Source organism: Diorhabda sublineata, chromosome 8 (assembly GCF_026230105.1).
Source record: "Diorhabda sublineata isolate icDioSubl1.1 chromosome 8, icDioSubl1.1, whole genome shotgun sequence".
In the NCBI taxonomy this organism is placed as follows: Eukaryota; Metazoa; Arthropoda; class Insecta; order Coleoptera; family Chrysomelidae; genus Diorhabda; species Diorhabda sublineata.
In genome coordinates, this window is record NC_079481.1 from 9,737,356 (window position 1) to 9,757,235 (window position 19,880).

General features: G+C 29.5%; 2 protein-coding genes across 3 annotated transcripts; both read right to left on the reverse strand.

The window, feature by feature from the left end:
* Positions 1-295: 295 nt before the first annotated feature.
* LOC130447756 (long-chain fatty acid transport protein 1-like) lies at positions 296-6,955 on the reverse strand. The gene is made up of 10 exons (XM_056784740.1): positions 6,708-6,955; positions 5,987-6,084; positions 4,902-5,052; positions 4,614-4,851; positions 4,297-4,528; positions 2,689-2,890; positions 2,428-2,620; positions 2,022-2,370; positions 810-900; positions 296-661 (listed from the first exon to the last, which is right to left on the reverse strand). Exons 1-10 carry the CDS (start codon positions 6,711-6,713, stop codon positions 353-355), a joined length of 1,869 nt encoding a protein of 622 aa, XP_056640718.1. The 5' UTR covers positions 6,714-6,955; the 3' UTR covers positions 296-352.
* Positions 6,956-7,454: 499 nt separating this feature from the next.
* LOC130447758 (long-chain fatty acid transport protein 4-like) lies at positions 7,455-18,830 on the reverse strand. Of its 2 annotated transcripts, none has more exons than XM_056784743.1 (10): positions 18,248-18,830; positions 16,689-16,786; positions 16,196-16,346; positions 15,802-16,039; positions 14,900-15,143; positions 14,372-14,573; positions 12,413-12,605; positions 12,012-12,360; positions 9,481-9,571; positions 7,455-9,419 (listed from the first exon to the last, which is right to left on the reverse strand). In XM_056784743.1, exons 1-10 carry the CDS (start codon positions 18,272-18,274, stop codon positions 9,111-9,113), a joined length of 1,902 nt encoding a protein of 633 aa, XP_056640721.1. In that variant the 5' UTR covers positions 18,275-18,830; the 3' UTR covers positions 7,455-9,110. The 2 variants fall into 2 exon arrangements, with proteins under 2 accessions (XP_056640721.1, XP_056640722.1); XM_056784744.1 differs by lacking the exon at positions 18,248-18,830 and adding an exon at positions 18,148-18,225 and having other exon boundaries at positions 8,925-9,419.
* Between the last annotated feature and the right edge of the window lie 1,050 nt (positions 18,831-19,880).

Below are 19,880 nucleotides of genomic sequence, written 5' to 3' on the forward strand. Positions count from 1 at the left end.
TAAATAATAGGCAGAGGAGAACCAGCTCTATAGTCAGCTGGATAACTTGGAGGAAAAATTGTTTAATATTGTTATTTTTACATCACTTACCTTGTACATAAAAATCTTCCTTATAATGAAGTAGATCTCATAAAATAATCAAATCTACATCCCGAAATGACTAATTCATTCAAAAGTAGGACACAATCGACTGTAGTATAATTTAATATAGTCGATCTCAGTCCTTATATCGAATACGAACGTTTCAAAATAAGTTTAGAGGGTAGTTTTGATAGGCTTAAAAAATTGAAAAATAAAAAAGGTTTATCAATATTTATATTACAATGTACAATATACGAAAAAAATAATATTTTCACAGCTTCATTTTCCCATTAATAAGATCGTCGTAAACTTCTTCAATAGGCACGTAATCAACGGCTTTACTATCATATATGTATATCGCATCTTGTACGACATTAATATCAAAACCCTCTTTCTGTAATTGGTTTTTTTGAATTTTGAAAGTCGTCGTTAGAGGCATGGCAGACAATTTTCTAAGAAACAGCGGTATGGCGTAACCTGGTAAATGCGATTTCAAACCTTCTGCTAAAACTTTGCTATTCACGGAATTATCATTATCCACTATGCCGATCATACCAGCTTTGCCTTCATGGTCGGGTATCTCAAAAAAAATGAAGATATTTGGAATTTTTTTGTATAGAGTGGGAAAAAGGTAAGTTAAGGAGAAGATTCATGGAAAATTTAATAAAAAATATACAGGAAGTTGCAAAAATGTGGGAATATTGAATTCCAAATATGGATTTTCTTACCTCGACCCCATAGACAACTATATCTTTAGGACCCAAGATTTCTGAAACTATACATTCTACTTCTGTTGTAGCTACATTTTCTCCTTTCCATCTTGAAAATAAAATGAAAAATCCATCAACTTTTCATTCTAAGTCATTTTGAATTTACTTATTCAAATACAAACAAACGTAACAAGGCATTTTAACAGACGAAAATTGATACACAAATTACGTCAGAACCAATCAGGTTTATTTATAAATGCTGTTGATACGAGGGAAGCATGAAAAAATTATAACAGATACAAAGAACCTGAGCGAATAATCAGCGAAGTCTTAAATGAATCAAAAAACCTATGGATACTTACTACAGATAATATTATCATATTTATTGGCCATATAGAAGATTTAAAAATCCTGATAAACATGCGAAACGAATCCTGATACGTATAGCTCCAAGTCATCCTGCTAAATGAAATCCAGGAAGAAGCCGAAGGTGATAAAACGTCCTCTAACTGTTTCGCATCACCGCTGACTTGCTATGATGATAATCAACATTTTTTAAGGATCAAGGCATCATTAGATGAATTAAAGTTTGAGGCAACGCGCGATTATCTTGTTTTTAACTAATTTTTTCGTAGTTTTGAACTAATAGGGGTGAAAAAGAGGCGAAAAATTCTGGAACAAGACAGTAGTTTTGTTAAGAATGCAATTATGAAGGACCCAGAAAGAAGAAGACAACTTAAATGATAAATACATGGTTATTCACGTTAGAAAGAAGCATTTGTATAACGGAAGTGTTCGAAAAAATCAGGGAAACTAATCGAAAAGACGTAGTACGAAACTTAATGAATAACCTGTAGTTTTGTAATCACCTACAACTTGTACTATACACCTAAGCATTCATTTTCTCGTAAAATAAGAAAAAACAATTCTACCAAAAGTTATAAACATAATTTTTTACAGTAGGTATATACGAAAATGATCTTTTTTCAAACTAATTTGACTGGACTATAGAAAATTTAGGGAAATGATCGATATTTATGACGATTCCTTAACTTTCCCGGACTATTATTACATTTTTATCGAACGCACTGCTTATTTTAATCACTTATACCAATCACACAGTCTGATACGCGTTTCGATAACCAAGTTACCGTCTTCAGGGACTATAAATCGATAATTTCACAAATTCATACGATTATCAATGTCAGGACAACCAGGATGACGACTTACCTGTAAGTATCACCAACTCTGTCTTTAAAATAGAGATAATTATATTCGTCTTTAGTAAATAGATCTCCGGAATTAAAATATTTATCGCCGTTTTTGAAAACGTTGGTTAAAATTTTTTTGTTCGTTTCTTTTTGATTTGCGTAGCCCTCGAAACGACAAGTAGAAAGTTTTTTGTTGATACGACCAATCAGAAGCCCCGGTTCGTTGTCTTTACATTTAATACAAAATCCATTTCGATCTCTGATTGGTTCATAAGTTTCTTCGTCGTATTTGATTAATATTATAGGCGATATCGGATTCAGGATAATAGGGATGAATCCTACGGCTCCGATTTTACCTTCGAGATTTACTAAAAGATTTTAACGTATTATTAAATATCCCTCGTAAATTAAATTAATCGACTGACTCATGTTAACGTTGCCTTCGGTGGATCCGTATCCCTCGTACATGCGAGGATTATTGAAAGCTTTTAAAAATTTTTCCCAGATGTCCTTTTTCAGACCGTTCCCGTACATTTTTTTCACTTTATGATCGAGTATTTTTTGTCCTTTGTGCGCTTCCAAAACGTATCTGCAAGTTTCTCCTATGTAATTACTAGCCTGGATAGAAAAAATTTCGAAATAAGATTTTTTTTTAAAGCTTGAAAAAATTTTTAGAATATTCGTACCGTACAATTGTATTTGATGCAGTCCTTCCAAAAATTCGATGCGGAAAATTTTTTACGTACTACCATTGTTAAACCGAGGATTAAACACAAGCCCAAGGACATTACGCCCCCAGACGAGTGATACAACGGAAGAGGATTGTAAAAAATGTCGTTTTCTGTCAATTCCATCACGTTATAAATTGAACAAGCCATAAAAATAAATCTAAAAATATTAAATTATAGATTTTGTACGTAATTTCTATATTATACGTATGAACGGACTATAACACAAGTATGAAAGGACTTTATTACATAAGATGATTAAATTTTGTTACTATATGTATGAATGGACTTTAATGAAACGTATAAATGTACTTTATTACGCATATAAACGGAATTTATTAAATATTATACTCGAATTTTATTATTATAAGTATAAATAAGTTCAACTCATAGATGAATGTACTGTGATGCTTAAAATGATCGAATTTCATCAATTTATGAATGAAAAGACTTTAGTACATGTATAAACAGATTTTAAAGCACGTACGCACGGACTTTAATATTCAAAATGATCAAATTTTGTTACTATATGTATTATTAGACTTTAACACAAGTATGAATGGACTTTAACGCACTAAACTTGGTAAAATGATCGAATTTCATCAATTTATGAATGAGAGGATTTTAGTACATGTATAAACAGATTTTAAAGCACGTACGAACGGACTTTAATTTTCAAAATGATCAAATTTTGTTACTATATGTATTATTAGACTTTAACACAAGTATGAATGGACTTTAACGCACTTGACTTGGTAAAATGATCGAATTTCATCAATTTATGAATGAAAAGACTTTAGTACATGTATAAACAGATTTTAAAGCACGTACGAACGGACTTTAATATTCAAAATGATCAAATTTTGTTACTATATGTATTATTAGACTTTAACACAAGTATGAATGGACTTTAACGCACTAAACTTGGTAAAATGACGAATTTCATCAATTTATGAATGAAAAGACTTTAGTACATGTATAAACAGATTTTAAAGCACGTACGAACGGACTTTAATATTCAAAATGGTCAAATTTTGTTACTATATGTATTATTAGACTTTAACAGAAGTATCAATGGACTTTAACGCACTTGACTTGGTAAAATGATCGAATTTCATCAATTTATGAATGAGAGGATTTTAGTACATGTATCAACAGATTTTAAAGCACGTACGCACGGACTTTAATATTCAAAATGATCAAATTTTGTTACTATATGTATTATTAGACTTTAACAGAAGTATGAATGGACTTTAACGCACTTGACTTAGTAAAATGATCGAATTTCATCAATTTATGAATGAGAGGATTTTAGTACATGTATAAACAGATTTTAAAGCACGTACGAACGGACTTTAATATTCAAAATGATCAAATTTTGTTACTATATGTATTTTTAGACTTTAACACAAGTATGAATGGACTTTAACGCACTTAACTTGGTAAAATGATGGTATTTTATCATTTGTAATGTGTATAAAAGGACTTTAGTATATGTATAAACAAACGTATGCACAGACTATAGCCCAAGTTCGAACGTATGAAAGGACTATAATATTATATTACCTGCTATGTGTAATTTTAGCCGCTTTTGGTAATCCTGTCGTTCCTGACGTATAAACGTATAAAAGAATATCCTTGACACTTTGTCCTTGTAAGAATCTGTTATCTAAATCGTTCGAAAAGTCAGTTAGAACGTTTTTCAAATCGATTGCGTTCTGTACTTGATTTGGAGAATCGATAGTATCGAATTGAAATAATCGAATGCCTTCCAAATTACGATGGATATCAGTGACAGCTATAAGAGTGTTTAAGTATGAAGAAAATGGTAAATTAGATTCGAATTTGTGAAAAAAAATTTTTTTTCGATTGATTCAAATCACCTTTTACGAAATCCGATCCGAAAATTAACGCTTTAGCTTCTACGATTGAAATACAATTTTCCAAAGATTTCGTTCGTAAATTGGTATTGATAAGGGCTGTAACGATCCCTATTTTTCCTAGTCCTAACCAAATTGCAACGAATTCTGGTCTGTTTTCAAGTAAAAGTGCTACAGTTTCGCCTTTTTTAAAACCAATAGATAAAAAATAATTTCCTATTTTATTAGAAAAGTTATCTACCTGAAAAAACTCGATGAAAGACTGTATTAAAAATAATTATTATATTAAACCTGTTTGAAAGTCCAAGCTTTATCTTCGAAATGAAAAGCGATTTTATCGGGATTTTTCTCGACTGTTTTCTTGAATAATTTAATCACCGTTTGCTGTTTCCTCTCGAAAGGAATTATACAAAAAAAAGTTTTTAAACCAATAATAATTAACCTGAAAATATTTTGTATAAATAAATTCGAAATTCCTATTTAAAATAACGATTCACCCTGTATGTTCGAAATTTTTTTATCGAAATTAGTATCATCTAGTACCCACCCATCATAGTATGAAGCTATACGGGGTTGTCCTTTTGTGAATAAATATCGAGTTTAAGCAACGAGGTAGTTTCAGCGCCCAGGTAAGGCTTTAAATATTTTACCTAGAAGTTTTAGTGTCATAAATTTTTTATAGACAAATACCACATAAATTTTAAATGACTGTTATGTTTAAAGAAAAAGTTAGACGTCAAAATAATGTTGATCGCTATATAAAATCATCCAAATAGATTTTTGTTAATAGTTTTAGAAAGTGTGTTTACCGAACTTTTTAGACACCCCTCGTAAATATAATTATGATTGTGTCGTTATTAAAGAACTGATAAATAGTGATGATTCGAATTTAGGATTTTTTTTAACTCAAAATTAACTTCAGACGGTCCTGTATTTTTTTTAATAAAGAAAATTTTGTGGTGGTGAAACTGCAAATTAAATGATCGTTATTTTGGGGTAGATTTTTTTATAGGGGGCGTATAGCTTTATAAAATGATGGTTAGTATATTATTCAATATTTAGTTCTACAGGGTGTTGTTAAATTATGAAAAAAAATTCATTATTTTGTAATTATAGAAAAAATTAAAATAGGTCAACATATTTTTTTTAAACTAGGATAAAAACCGACTTATTTCATTAATTTTATTTGAAATAATGAATTTTTTCATGATTTAGACGTGCTCTATATATATATCTACTATCAAGTAATTTTTACAAACATGCATTTAATATTAACAAATTGTTTTCATGATAATACAGACTTTTTATATTAGACGAAGTTGTAGAAGTACAAATTTTTTTTTTGAAATAAAGAAAAAAAAATAATTTTTACTTACTTAAGATCACGTTTCCACGTTTTATAAATAATATAAATCCATTTTCTTTCTTTTCTTATATACCATGTTATTGAAAAAATAAATACTAATAACCAAAACTATGAAAAAAGAAGCATCGTTAACATTTTCATTACAATCTTGAAGTTTTATGTGATAGATGGCGCTTGTTGGACTTCAGTACATGTTTAAACAGATTTTAAAGCACGTACGAACGGACTTTAATACTCAAAATGATCAAATATTGTTACTATAAGTGTTATTAGACTTTAACACAAATATGAATGGACTTTAACGCACTTGACTTGGTAAAATGATCGAATTTCTTCAATTTATGAATGAAAAGACTGTAGTACATGTTTAAACAGATTTTAAAGCACGTAAGAACGGACTTTAATACTCAAAATGATCAAATTTTGTTACTATAAGTGTTATTAGACGTTAACACAAATATGAATGGACTTTAACGCACTTAACTTGGTAAAATGATCGAATTCCATCACTGTATCCATGAAAGGACTTTAGTGCATGGATTTTAAGGCATGTACGAATGGACTTTAATACTCAAAATAATGATTAGTACGTTCTAGATTTAACACACACACACAAATCGTTTTACATCATTTTTATTTATTTATATAACGAAGTTTCGTTCATGTCACATGCAATTATATATAATATTATACAAGAAAAAATGTAAAATTGATATTTAAAGGATGCTTACTTGCATATTTGACACCAATCACTTATATTGGACGTACATCGAAGAAATCAGTGAACAATTTTTCGCGTTCGAATGTTGGCCACGAAAAGAAAGCGCTTCGAGTTCAACCGGCTACTACGATTTACAGTTCAGTTGATAATTTATTATAGACCAAGAAAAATATAATTTCAACTATAGTTTGAAAGTTACAACGTAGTAAATAATGAAAAATAGGTAGTAAGAGGAGGAATTTGATATATACGCAGATAAAAATATTTTTTTTTGTTGTTAAAGTTAAAGGTTATCGTTGAAGCGTTGAATTCGTTGATAATAAAATTCTCGTGGGTATTTAAAACGTGTTATAAATTTAATATCTCTTGGTAACTCAGACTTCTGGGACGTATTCATTTTACGTGTTTCGTTTACGTGAAAAAATTCGTAAAAAATAATTTATTTTATTAGATGTTTTTAAGAAAAAGCTTTGTAAATGGAAAAAATTTAATTAGAGGTAGGAAAAAATTAAAAAAACTACTTTAAAATGTGACCGAAATTTAAAAAAAGGAAAATTTGAAGTTTGTATTATTATGAGGATTATAAAAAATACACAGACAAAAAAATTTGATGAAATATAATCTCAAAATAAGTTTTTGAAATTACTTATTCATCGATTTCAATTAGGGGGGTAGGAACTAATTGAAAAATGGAAAAATTGGAAAAGAACATTTTTGAAAATTTCTCAAAAATATGAAAATGTATTAAAAAAACAAATTTTTGTTCGAAATTTGCCAAAATAATTGATATATTTGCATTAATTTTACAAAATTCATATTCATGGTGAATAGAATATTAAAAAATATATATATAAACATGGTAAAATGTTAATATTTACATACAATATTTTATCTGTCATTTGTCGTTTCTGCTATCTGTCAAATCTGTGATGTCTATGATCATATTCGTCCTTCCATTGTCGTTCTTCCTATCTGTCAACTGTTTTGTGATGTCTATGATCCATCCGTCAACTTTCGTTTCCTCCATCTGTCAAACAATCTGTGATATTTATGATTATGTCTTGCATTTGTCTCGTGTGTTGTGTCATTTGTTGTTTCTGCTATCTGTCAAATCTATAATCATATTTGCCATCTATCGTGTTGTCTATGATCGCACCTGTCATTTCTTCCTGTGATGTCTATGATCATATTCGTCTGCCAATTTTCGTTCTTCCTATCTGACAAATTATCGCACGTGTCGTGTTATCCTTGATCCACCAATCAACTGTCGTTTCCTCAATCTGTCAACTATCGTTTCTTCCATCCGTCAACTGATCTGTGATATCTATGATCATGCCTGTCATCTGTCGTGTTGTCTATCATATCTCACTTGTTTTGTTATCTATGATCTACTCGTCAAATTAACGTTTCTACTATCAACTGTCAAACGATTAGATTATTCGAACTTTGACAAAATTAATAATGTTTTGATTTCGCAGGATGTCGATTATTTTGACTCTTCAATAATCTTTCTCCATATTTCATCGCCGTAAAAGACCAAAAATAATTTTGTAGTTTTTCATAAACTCAAATTTACATAAAAGGTCTTGAATCGAAGTTGTATTCACCCATTTTTAGTTTTCTACTTCTTCAAACATCTCCAACAGTTTAATTTTGATTCTTGTTATCATTGCCATGTTATCAGCAAAAGCTGATAGTCCATCAACACTTCATTGGTTGCACAATTTAACTTGAGTTCATGAATCTTCCATAAACTTCGAGTTTCTCAGTTTTCTCGACATTTCCAAGCCTTAAAATGCCGCTGACACTTTGGATTAGTTGATGTTGTCAAAGGCTTCTTTAAAATCAATGATTCTGTCTTTTTGTCTTGTGTAAACACATCATTTCAAGCTCCAGATATTTATTTTTAAATATTGTTTCATATTGAATTTTATATGTGGAGTTTAAAATAGAAAACACACTGTATATATAATTGGAAATATAGTTTTTTTTTCATGAAATCTGAGTTGTCATAAATCCTTCAAAGTTGTCCAAAAATGAGTGTAATACTTCTTCTTTTTCGTCCTTTTCGCTCGATCGATACATTACTTTTCTTAACCCCCTTGTATAACAAAATCACATGGAAACAACTTCCGGTTGGGTAAATTTTTTTTTATATTTTGAACGTACTTAAATTCAATTTAATTCAAATGTAAAGGGGCAATAGGTCATCGGTTTACGTACAAAATTTTGTTTTCAAAAGAAATTTATTATTTATAAGGTGATTACATTCGACTTTTGTACTTGCACTGAAGCTGTCGTTCAATTTATTAAAATGTGTCAACAAAAACTGATTTTTTTAAAATATATATATTTAATAACAACTTTGGCATAACAATTTATTTTTTTTAAATATACAGTGTGGCAAAAAAAATCACAATTTGACAGTACCGTTTATGATGTCAAGATAAAATTTTTGTATGGGTACGTAATCGACTTTTTTATTATCGTAAACGTATAAAGGATCTTTTATAACGTTTATATCGAAACCTTCTCGTTGTAAATCGGTTTTTTTCATTTTGAAAGTACCCGTTAAAGGTACCGAATCCATTATCCTCAAAAATAGAGGTACCGCGTAAGCAGGTAATTGAGATTTCAAACCCTCGGCTAAAGTTTTTTTATCTACTGTTCGGTTTTTATCGGCGATTCCTATCATACCGGCTTTACCTTCGTTCTTTGGTACCTAAATATACATTATTTTTTAAAATGATCGATGTTAGAAAAAAATATTTTACGAAAATTACCTCTACACCATATACTACGACGTCTTTTGGTCCGATTATATCGGAAATTACTAATTCAACTTCCGTTGTCGCCACGTTTTCTCCTTTCCATCTAAAATGGATACAATGTGAACAGATATATACGTATTTGTTAGTAAAACGTCGGATTGTGGCAAATCAAACACCAAACTGATTGAAAAATCACCACGTTCAGGTTCTCGCTTGAGCAAAGACGTTCAATGATAAGGTTAGTGTCGTCCACGTTGCTCCCGATTGTAAATAAATTATCTTTTATTTCTATTTCAACCCCTTTTATATATTTCTTGCTTCAGCTGTCATTCCCTCCGTTAAATTCTAATGATCAGGCTGATTGCAGTCTTAGAATCGACGTGAATCTTTGCGTTTAATAGACAAATTGAGGCCTTGAATCGACGAAAAGGGTGAATCGTTGCATGGAAAAGGCGGATTGAGGCTTTGGAATCAACGAAAAAGGTGAATTTTTTCGTGGAAAGGCGGATTAAAGCCTTGAAATTAACGAAAAAGGTGAATCTTTGCGTGTAATAGACAAATTGAGGCCTTGGAATCAACGAAAAAGGTGAATCTTTGCGTAGTATCGGCGGATTAAAGCCTTGAAATTAACGAAAAGGGTAAACCGTTGCGTGGGTTTGCGGTAATTGCTTCAGAGTTGAGAAGTACATAGATATTTAAAAAAATTACTAAAATTAATTAATGGGGTACTGAGAGGCTTTGAAATTTATTTTTTTAAATTATTAAATTCACGCTATTCAAAATTAATATTTAAATTGACACGTGACATAAATATGACATTTTGTTGATTCTAGTTGCTATTTCTAACTAATAAAAATTTGAATAGCAACAAGAATCAATAAACTCTATATTTGTGTCACGTGCCATTTTGAATATTGTTTTTTTGGAATCGTAGAAATTTAATTATTTTTAAAAGAAAATATTTCGGAACCCCCCAACCCCCTATTAAATATTGTAAATAATTTCTTTCAAATATCGTTATACTTTTGAACATATTTTTACATTGTACTTTGACAATAATTTTAGTCCCTGACGATGAATACATCGTTATTCGAAACCTCTGAATATATATTTAAAAAAAAAGCACACTTTGGTGTTTGATTTGCATTAATCCTACAACAATAGTGATCATAAACAAGTTGGCAAAGACTATGTTATACTATATATGAGTGAAGAGACTGTTGGACGAGAAATATTCAATCACATGCCCTCTACATTAACCAGATTTGACGCCGTGTGATTTCTACTTTCGTGGCTTCATCAAGGATCGTTTTTATGCACCTTGGCTACCAGTTGGCATTCAGGAAATAATAATAATCGAAGCAGCTGTTGGAACAATTACTGAAGATACAACGTTTCGGCTGTAGACAATTTTTTTCAAAAAGTCACAATATCACCATTCGAAATAATCACGGAGCCGAATTTCGTAAAATTGATCAATACAAGAATCGCCAGTTCGAACCTGTCATATTATAACATAAGACAGGACCGAAAACTGCTCAAAATCATCTAGAAATTTTACGAGAAATGTTCAATTTTCCAAAAATATGTCGTAAACTGTCCAAAATCATCTAGAGAATCCCACAATTTTCAAATTTTCCCAAAATATTTCGAAAACTGCCCAAAATCACGTAGAAAGTCCCAAAATTTTACGAGAAATGTTCAATTTCTCCAAAATATTTCATAAACTGCCCAAAATGATCTAGAAAGACCCAAAATTTTACGAGAAATATTCAAATTTTCCCAAAATACTTCTAAAACTGCTCAAAATCACCAAGAAAGTCCCAAAATTTAACGAGAAATATTCAAATGTTCTCAAAATATTTCGAAAACTTGCCAAACTCATCTAGAAAGTCCCACAATTTTATAAGAAATTATCAAATTTTCCCAAAATATTTCGTAAACTGTCCAAAATCATCTAGAAAGTCCCAAAATTTTACAAGAAATGATCAAATTTTCCAAAAATATTTCGAAAACTGCTCAAAATTATCTAGAGAGTCCCAAAGTTTTCAAATTTTCCAAAAATATTTCGAAAACTTTCCAAAATCATCTAGAAAGTCCCAAAACTTTAGGAAAAATGTTCAAATTTTATATGAATATCCAGAATGTTGCCAACAATTCTAAACAACGTTTAGAGATAGGAATCGAACGTTCCAGATATTTCTAGAGCCTTCAGGAAATCGCTTCTCCGAAATAAATATAGATCAGTGCCGAATTAGTTCGTTTTTTGCAAATCTATGTAACACAGGAAACGCCAGTTCCACCCTGTCTTATTATAACATAAAACAAGACTGAACTATTTCGATATCGTTGATTCTCGTTTCGAGATAGTAATCGACCAGGACCGTATCAATTAATTTTTCGTTATTTATATTGCTAATTATTTTAAACCGAGTATTCAACTCGAAATTTCTAGAAAATGTCACTTGGAAGGTTAAGGTGGGCGATATAAAGAAAGAACAGGATCGGACTGGCAGTTACAACGATGAAAAATCGATTCTCACCTATATGTATCTCCGGTTCGGTCTTTAAAATAAAAATAACCGAATTCGTCTTGCACCATTAGATCACCGGAATTGAAATACGAATCTCCTTTTCTAAAAACATCTTTTAATATTTTTTTGACGGTTTCTTTGGCGTCGACGTAACCGTCGAAGTTGTGCGTGCTTATTTTTTCGTGAATTCTCCCAATCAAAACGCCGGGTCGGCCCGGTTCACATTTTATACAATGTCCATTTTCGTTTCGAATCGGTTGTTTGGTTTCTTCGTCGTATTTTATCAAAAGTATGGAAAATATTGGCGCTAAATAAAACGGTAAAAATCCCACCGCTCCCGGTGTGTTATCTAAATTAACTGAAAGGAAAATGACGAAGGAAAATTTTTTCGGTTAACAGATTTGACTTACTTAAATTGGTGTTGCCTTCGGTGGAACCGTAAAATTCGATGATTTGAGGAATTTTGAAAGTTTTAACGAAATCTATCCAAACGTCTTTCTTCAAACCGTTTCCGAACATTTTTTTTATTCCGTGTTTGACGTCGTTTTCCCCCTTATTCGCGGCTAATATATATCTACAAGTTTCCCCTATATAATTGGCTATCTACAACAATATTCAATAATATTCGTTAATTTTAGTCTATTGTCCGATAATCAAGTTCGAATTCGAAACTTGGCAACGTCTAAAAACGGGAAATTCGACGCGCCATCTGCCGGAGAGTAATAGAAAACTGTAATGCCTAAATAGACTCTCAATTAAGACGTTCGGAGTTCTAGAACGTTAGCGTATTATTACCAAGTTGTATTGGTCTAGAAACATGAAAAATTTTCTCGAACTATCAAGAAATTGTGGAAATTTTTCAAATATATTTCGAAAATCTGCTCAAAATCATCTAAAACGTCACGAAAAGTAGAAGAAATTTTCTATTAACATTCAAAACGTTGTAAAAATTCCAGAAAGTTTCTCAAATTTACCAAATTCACTTACACTGTTACAAAAATTGTTTAAAGCTCTATAAATAACGTTGCTTCTCCAAAATTTGTTCATAATTTTCCAAAAGCATCCAAAATTTTATGAAACTTTAAAAAAATTGCTCAAGAATCATCTAGAGCTTGACGAAAACTGAAATTTTCCAGAAACACCAACAACTTTATAGTTGTAGTTAGAAAAAATGTTCCATAAATATCTAGAATTTTCCAAAGTATTCAAAATATTAGCAAAATTTCGAGAAATTGTTCAAAATTTCACAAAAATATTTCTAAAACTGCTCAAAATAATCTAGAAAGTGTTAAAACTTTACGAGAAATGTTCAAAATTTCCCAAAATATGTCGAAAACTGTTCAAAATCACCTAAAAAGACCCAAAATTTTACGAGAAATGTTCAAATTTTGTATGAATATCCAGAACGTTGTCAACAATTCTCAACAATATTTCCAGAGATCAAAGATGTCATCAAATTTTCAAAATATTACCTACAGCTTTTCAGAATTACTTAAAACGTTACGAAAAGTCTCTCTATATATGCAAAACGTTGCAAAAATTTCTAGAATAAGTTCAACTTTTCTGAAAAACATCAAAAATTTCATAAAAATTGCTCAAGAATCATCTAGAACGTCACGAGAAGTGAAAGAAATTTCCTATAAATATTCAAAACCTTTCAGAATGTTATCAACAACAACAACAATGTTAACAAAAACTCTAGAAATTTTCAAAATTTCTCCAAATACATCCAGAATTTCATAAAACTATCGTAAAAATACCAAAATTTTCCAAAATCCCCTAAAAAGCTAGAAAAATAGCAATAAAGTATCTTCAAACATCCAAAACGTTGCTAAGATTTCCAAATTTTTTCAAAAACATCCAGAGTTTCAGCAAATTTTGGAAAAATATATTTTCAGAAGCATCTATATTCTAGAATGTCTCGAAAATAACAAAAAAGATACAGAAATTTCATAAATATTAAGAAATTGAGCAGATTTTCAAAAAAACGTTCCAGAAAGTATCAAAATTTCATAATTTTTTCAAGAATTTCTTGAGTTCTAGTTCCAGAACTCTTACGAGCTTGTAGTGCTTTAGAAACTTCTAGACTTTAACCATATTTTCTTCAAATTTTCCAAAAAGTTTAAAAAATTAATCCAATTTTCAATAATTTCCTTAAAGTTTATTGAAATATTGAAAAAGTTGCCAAAATTTCGAAAAATTGTCTCCGAAATAAAAAAAATTACGTAATTTTTAAACAAAAATAAAGAACGTCACTAAAGACATAAAATTCAAAAAAAGTCCAGAAAAATATGAAAAAGGTTAATACATATTTTCTTTCTACCCCCGTATACTTTACACCAACAATCGATTGTCTTCAAAATACTCACCGTACAATTATACAGGACGCAATCTGTCCAAAAATGGGAAGCGGAAAATTTTTTTCTCAATGCGACAGTCACACCAAAAAGTAAACATTGACCAATCGTTAACATACCACCTGTCGCGTGATACAAAGGTAAGGGATTATAAAAAACGTCATTGTCCTCGAAGGACACAAAATAATGTATACCAGTTACAGCGAAATTGAATCTAAAAAAACAAATACAACTTTTGATAAATCCCCTGAATAAAATATGCGATTTCTTAACGTTGGGGACAAGATCCATTTAGCAACATCGAGATTTTCATACTCTGTTTAACAAGAGAAAAGTACAAATTGACATCATTGCAGTCTATAAATTTTTTTGAAAAACACATACATTTAGCATCATTGCAATTTTTATAAGTTTATGTGTAATAAATCAACAATTTTTCTGCGAGATAAGGAAAAATTACGCTTGGCGACATCCCAATTTCTATATACGAATATATATTTCGAAAGAAATGAACTTCTCAACCTTGCAGTATATATTTACCTGGCATTTGTAATTTTGGCGGCTTTCGGAAGTCCCGTTGTGCCGGAAGTATAAATGTAAAGTAGTTTATCCTTAGGATTCGTTAGATTAATTTCTATTTCGGGCGAAGAAGTCGATTGATTCGATATGCAGTGTTGCAGATCTAGAATTTTGTCGTCACGAATTTGGACATCATCATTTTTCGATGTATTTAATTGGAACAACTGTATCCCATCTTGGGAATTCGGAAAAATATCGTAAACAACTGAAAAACGAAAAAAAAAATAGTTCTGCTTGTGAAAATTATTGTTATTGATATTATTATCAAGTGACAATCTGTATCTGTATCATATCGCGTATAGAAACCACTATTTTTCCCCGATCTAACTCCATCTTTGGATTTTTCATTTTATAACTTCACAATGTATTCACGAATTATTACCAACTTTTTTCACTACACCCTATATATTAATAGTCTTTCACCACTATTTCTCCCAGATCTAGCTCCTACGAACTTTTTTTATTGAATTGTGGCCGTTTTCGTCATAAAATTTTGATCATTTCATAGGATAATTTCATTTAATAATTTCACAATGTATTCTCGAATTATTACCAAATTTTTTCGCTACTCCCTGTATATGAATAGTATTTCACCACTATTTTTCCCAGATCTAGCTCCTACGAACTTTTTTATTGAATTTTGGTCGTTTTTATCATAAAATGTTTGTCTTTTCACACGAAAATGTCATTTTATAACTTCACAATGTATTCTCGAATTATTACCAACAAAATGTTATATTTTTCATAAGATATTTTCATTTTCCCGATATATGCTTGAATGAAAACCCCATTTTTTGGTACACACTTTATACTAATCGATTTTTTTAAAAACTTTTAGTGAAAAAATTGAAATCGAATCTTACCATTGCTAAAATCCGAACCAAATATCAAAGCTTTCACTTTAGCCACAGATATACAATGATACAAAGGTTTCGATATCAAATTCGTGTTGATTAAGGCTGTTATCACACCTAATTTTGCCAATCCCATCCATATGGCCGCATATTCAGGCCTATTTTCTAATAAAAGGGCGACGGTATCGCCTTTTTTGTAACCAATCGATATAAAATAATTCGCTATTCGATTACTATAATCATCTAACTAAAAAATCAATCGTATCAATAAAAATATTATGACAAAGATTCGTCAAATCCAAAATTTTTGACAGATGACAGCACAATTATAGAAAATTTTTACGTTTATCGATATTAAGAAAGCCTACGACACTTTGTTGAAGACGATTATGAAACAACTCACCTGACGAAAAGTCCATGTTTCATTTTCAAAATAAATCGCTACTTTATCGGGTGTTTTATTAGCTATTCTGGTAAATATTTTCGGTACCGTTTCTTTTTTTATTTCACTAATACCTATTCTTGCGAAAGCTTTAAGAACCATCAAAATACCTCTATAATAATTGATAAAAATTAGACACTATAAAAATTTATTCACCATATTTTTCGATCACACCTCGTATAATATTATACGAAGATCAAAATTATCAAGAAAGATTCAATTAGAGTCAATTAGAGACCGTTTTGTATCATACAATAAGTAGAATTGTAATTTGTTTAAAAAATTGTTAACATCAGCGACATTGTACGTATAAAGTATTATCACGAAACCACCCCCAAATTTTTGGAAAAAAATAATTTCTAATCCAAAAAATTTTTTGAACAATATAAATATACGAAATTGTTATACTGATTGTCCCCAGGTTTCTATAGACCAATCAGAAAATATTATTTACCTTAAATCCCTCCGCCATGTTTTCCGGAGTATGTAGAGGTATTTATATCTGTTTTCCTTCATGAAAAACCATATTAGTATGACGGGAATCATGCAAATCTGTAACAAAAAAAAAACAAACCGTCAAGTCCCAATTAGTCATAGGAAATATTTGTTATTCATTTCCTGAACTATATATCCATGCAAATACGAGGGTTGTTTAACAATAAAAAGTTTCGACAAACAACAATCTCGTCACGTGATAATAAATAATAGTTTTTAAATATGAATGGTTTAAAGGAAAAGCAGAATTTAAACAGACCTCTTATATTTATTGAAGAGAAATTAAATATAAAATTATTGGTTAGCGTTTTCGAGATGGCAAAATCCATTAATCGTAGTGTACGTCTTTCCTTTCTTCAGCCGAGCCTAAATATAACCCCCCCAATAATAAAATCTTTCTTTTAATTCATTTCAAAAGTCCGTCGATCCAATTATGGCAGAAACCGTACTAATTTTCGAAAAATAATAAATAATAAACTTTTCAATATCTTAATCAATTAATTAAAAATAAATCTTATCGGAAATAAACTATAATGATAACGATTTTTTTAAAATTTTATATACAATTTGAAACCACTAATTCACTATATGAAAAACTAATAAAAAATCTATACAGATTGTCCTTTAATTTAAGCAAATGAAATATTTAAAATGGTTTAAAAGATAAAAAAAAAATGGTAACGAATTTTTTGAGTTATATTTTCCTTAAAACACTTTTGCAGTACACCTTTAATGATTTAAAGTAATACCAATTGTATATAATCTATAAAAAGTGGGATTGTAACAAATTAAACACCAAAGTGTACTAATTCGAATATATTTCCAAGCTAAACCTATGTATTCACCATCAGGGAATTGATGATTTGAAAATTGCTGGATTTAAATTTTATTATTTTGATCTGCTACTTAATATTTAACTGTTAATAACGAGGAAGCAGTCTTTATCAGCCCATATCTCAAGAAATAGTATAGATAATAAATATTTGAAAATATGTTATATAATTTTTAATAATCGAATTTACGTATTACCCTGTATAATGTTTTCATATAACATACTATCACATCGATATAAAATAATTTCTTTTGATAAAAGTCAATGGTAAAATTAACATCCTGTTTTTAATCTTTATAATCTTTGATTAACGAAAAAAAATTGTTTAATATTAATAATTATTTATATCGTAAATTACCAAGTAAACAATCATTAATACTAACACCTGGAATTTCTGTATTAAATTATAATTTTTATTTAATTGTCATTAAATTGTAGTTTGAAATTTTTGAATATTTCCATTAAAATTTCGTGAACAAAAGTTATACTTTGAAAAAAATCTTGTTAAAAATCAATTTCTACCGTAATAAAAAAAATTGTAGTGTTTCAAACAAAATTATATCACAAACAAAAATCACGATCTTACCTCGCCACTATGTATTATACAAGAATCTAAATCTAAATAGATAAACCAAACCACGTGTTGAATTAATTTATCATTTAAAAATGTAAACAACTCTACTTACAAGATAACCAAACATTTGTTTCAACATCTCTAAGAGTTGATGGTTTTTTTTATTATTGTTTGTAGTATTCCCAATAATTTTATGTATCAGCTTCTAAACTGCTTCAAACACGTCCGAAACGTTATTTATAAGTTGGAATATTATATTATCATCAACACAATTGTCGATTGGAGTCGTATATCTAGAGAGAACGTAGAGGTGTCGTTATCTGGATACCAAGTTATTTTTAGCTGTAATGAAATATTTCTTTTCCTGTGCCAATAACGAAAAGTCTAAAGTTCAGTATTTTATTCTCTTTATTAGGTATAATCAAATATTTATCCACCATACGAGGTTCGAATAGAAATTATTAACAAAAGGATTTGGTGATCAAAATGGCGTCCACTACAACGCGAAGTAAACAACTTCCTCCTAGTTAACGAACCAATGACGAAGGTTAAACTTCAATATCTTTTTATTAAGAAGTTGAGAAAATAATTAAAAGGGAAATCAAGAAGTTAATTTGAAGATTTTAATATAAATTGATTTATTTTTGTAATTATAAAAATATAAATTTCTCATTATCGTAAATATAGAGATGGGATTATCAATTATTTACTACCATACGGTTACATAGATTGCTCGTATGTAAAAATGAAGTGACGAGACATCTATTAGGAATAACGTGAACTAATGGGGATTTTCTAGAAACCTAGAATTGAGTTCTTAAAAAATCGATTCTAATTTATTAGAATTTAAAATCATTACTTACTAATTCTTCTTTTTTAGTAGTTAATAATCAATTTCGATTCTGATTTAAATGAAAATTGTTGGTAAAAATTTGATAAGAATTTTCTAAATATTAAAATCCTCATAATCGAATGTATATACAGAAATTTTTGTTAATTTTTGACAAAAAAATCATTTTTCATTCATATTATAACATATCTGCATTTTATAATTATATTTTAATATTTTTATATCAGAAATTACCACCAATTTTTTTATATTTGATTTACATTACATTTTTTTATTCACTAGTGCCATCTAGCAATCAATAACAACATTAAACGCAGTTTTCAATACAATTACAGATTCGGATATTTTTACTAATTTTTACCTATTGTAAAGATGGCGCTATTACAAAAAAATAAAAATTCTTGAAATCGATATGATTCTTGATTAGATTTGATCAATAAAAATATTTTCATTTTTAAATACGTAATATATTTATAAAATTCCTATTGAGGTATTCCAAAATATTATTTTAGTATAAAAGTTTTAGTTTCTAGTCGATAGATGGTGCTGGAGGATCATTACAGGTATTAAAAACCTGACCTACTTTATAGGATTTTTTACGTTTATGTGTGCATTCCTGCACGTGTGATTCGGCAGAATCACAATGTTTGGTTTCAGGTAACGATGACGTCATTTTCAATCTACGGGTGGCCAGTAGTGCACTTAAAGCGCTGTTGCCGATACTACCGATAAATCATAATTCCAGATATATAATTATTTTGTCTTCAATAGATAAAAATCGTATTTTGATGGTTCTAATATAGTTTTATTGATTCAATGAATCATCTGACAGGTAGAAAGATTAATAATAAACAATTTTTTCAATTCAAAATAATTGAAAAATTATTTTTAAGAA